Source organism: Anarrhichthys ocellatus, unplaced genomic scaffold (genome assembly GCF_004355925.1).
Source record: "Anarrhichthys ocellatus isolate YVR2014 unplaced genomic scaffold, GSC_Weel_1.0 scaffold25, whole genome shotgun sequence".
NCBI lineage: Eukaryota > Metazoa > Chordata > Actinopteri > Perciformes > Anarhichadidae > Anarrhichthys > Anarrhichthys ocellatus.
The window spans coordinates 3,394,321-3,397,038 of NW_022280055.1; the positions used below are offsets into that span (position 1 = coordinate 3,394,321).

The 2,718-nt window shown below is 40.5% G+C and overlaps 1 protein-coding gene across 1 annotated transcript in view; it reads left to right on the forward strand.

Annotated features, from left to right (window-relative positions):
* Positions 1-2,718, forward strand: part of LOC116391326 (exostosin-1) — a 175,741-nt gene that overhangs the window by 168,497 nt on the left and 4,526 nt on the right. The window contains exon 12 of the mRNA XM_031861821.1: positions 1,610-1,770. Coding sequence (XP_031717681.1) covers positions 1,610-1,770 — 161 coding nt within the window. The remainder of the gene's footprint in view (positions 1-1,609; positions 1,771-2,718) is intronic.

Here is a 2,718-nt window from a genome sequence, read left to right on the forward strand (position 1 = left end):
CACACACACACACACACACACACACACACACACACACACACACACACTTTGTGTGCACACATTATCAGGGGCTACACTGAGAATGGCAGCTCCAACCTTTCTCTCGGCTTAGCGCTGGCGCTTTACAGTAATTGCTCACGCGATTCATGACAGAAGCCGCGAGGTTTCGCTAAAGAACATCCACTTTCAGTGCTCCCCTCCCCGACGCTGTCTCTCCCTACCTCTACTATTCTCGTAATTATTTTTCTCACCCGGCCCCGAGGTGGTGTGTGTGTCTGTGTGTATTACCAAGTATTTCATTATGTGCTGATCCCCTTATTCTCTGGTGTGTCTGCCTGAAAGTCTCAGTGGTGTTTTTGAATTCAAAAGAGGCTCTTTATCAGGTAGCTCAAGCTTCTTCAAGGACACCAGGTGCTCCAGACAAGGGATGTGGAGAAGGAAAGACCAATGTATGGATGAAGAAAATGCAGCTCCAGAAGCCGTTAACACCCTCTCAGCAAACACAAGTGTGTTAGAGAATTATAGCCAGGCATTTAGATGCCTTTGAGCTGCTCAGGGCTTGTACTGAAGGTGTGTTCGGACTCAAAAGGAAGGGAATTGGAGCTGGCGTATTTATCTATAGAGTCAATGAAAATACATGAGAAGAAGCAAACAGACTTTATGGAATGGACCTCATCAAATTAGTACAAATTAGTGTCATGGTGAACATCAGTTAGAACAGAACCAAACCAATCTCGGAACACATCGACTGTCGATCTAATGACAATCTAGCCTCTGGGGGCTACGGGCTTTATTTCTGGGGTTCCGGTGTAGCCAGCGCAGATCCGGGCCAAGATTTCTTCTTCTGTTTGCCAGTTATTTTTTACAGTCCAATTAGCAACTTGAGACGAGAAAATGGCGTTAAGATGCGACATCTACGACCAGATTGTTTCACATGTTGCCACATGTTGTCCACAGAGACGGCTTTCCGGCATGCAACCACAGCCCACTCAAATGTACTGCAAACGAAAAAAACAACAAAGTCTTCCGAATTTTATTTCTGACAACTGTTGTCTTTTAGGATCTCTTGTTCTTCAGTATCTCTTTATTGTTCACGTTATTTCGAAATTTGAGGCCAGGCCTTTTTGTGTTAAAAATGGAGAATCGAAATTCTAACATAAAACTGTTTGTAGTGAATCTCTTGTCATGTACAGACTATAGCGGCATGTGATTTGATGGTAAACATTTAGGTGGGAGGGAACTGTTCCCAATGCTGCAATGCTATTTGTCAGGTTGTGAAGAAGCAGAGGCTGCTTTTTTGACGACATCCTTGCAAACTAAATGCCAGTTGACAGCTATTCTGAATAAGTTGTTTATCTCCTCTACACGCTGTTTAAATTAGGAAGGATTTTCTGTTTATTTTGAATAGGCTCTCAACATTACTTTGTTTTTTCCTCTCCTGCACCTTTCCTCTTCCTCCTACCATATCTCCTCCTCCTCCTCCTCCTCATTTTCACCATCCTTTTTTACCCCTTTCTTTATTTCCAGACTGTATCATGCTCTTCATTTCCCACTGCCCTCGTCTTCTTTTCTTACCTCTGAAGTCTTTCTTTACTTTATACTCCCACAGGTGGATTTTGCCTTTATTGTATGGCAAAGCTTTCCGGAGCGTATCGTCGGTTATCCAGCAAGAAGCCACTACTGGGACAATTCCAGGTCCCGCTGGGGCTACACCTCCAAATGGACCAATGACTATTCCATGGTCCTTACGGGGGCAGCTTTTTACCACAGGTACAAAACCCACATGATCTACTGATCAGTCAAGCTTTGCAGTTACTGTTCATTTATTTTGTCATTCAAATGATTCACAATGAACATGAGGTAATCACAATGAAAGACATTCATGAAGACTTGAATTTAACCAAAATACTTGGGTGCATCCAGGAAGTACGGGACGGTGAATCCAATTAACAAAATACTCTCATTTTAGTATTAAGAATAAGTTACTGTTATGGCTGATGTACAAGGTCTGTTACTTAAAATCTTAACACTTTTATGAACATGTATGTTTTAATTCAACCTTACTGTTTTATATTACTTTGTGTATTGTTTACTATACACTGACTAAACTATTGGCTATTATTGATGATCATTTAAAGGCATAACACAGCACAACGACTAATATATGATGATATAATTTAATGATTTGAATTAATAATGAGCCCAGTAAAGCCACTCTTCCAGCACTGTCATTAATTTGCCTGTCAGGTTGATCTATTCCAACTTCACAGATATACTTATTCCTTCCCCACAAGATACAAACCACATTAATAGTCATCTCTCAACAGTCACATTTCATTTATTTTTTTAAGTGTAGTAATAGAGAGGGGCAAATGGGATAGTATGATTGCTCTCCACCTCTCTGCTATCTCTTAAAATGATTGTCAAAACACAAAGCTGGGACTGAAAGAAAAGAAAAGGTAAACCAAAGTATTAAGCAGAGCGGTAAATTAAATGTAGAAGAGCATCGGTCTCTGAACGGATTTGAAGCATCTTGTAATGCAGATAAAAAGCTCCCTCATTGTCCCATTGTGCATCTATTAATCCTTTTGTTATTTAAAACTTAAAATGCCAACAAGATTCATAGAAAAAAATAATAATCGGAGAGTGAAAAGGAAAGAGGGAAAATGTATGTGTGTGTGTGTGTGTGTGTGTGTGTGTGTGTGTGTGTGTGTGTGT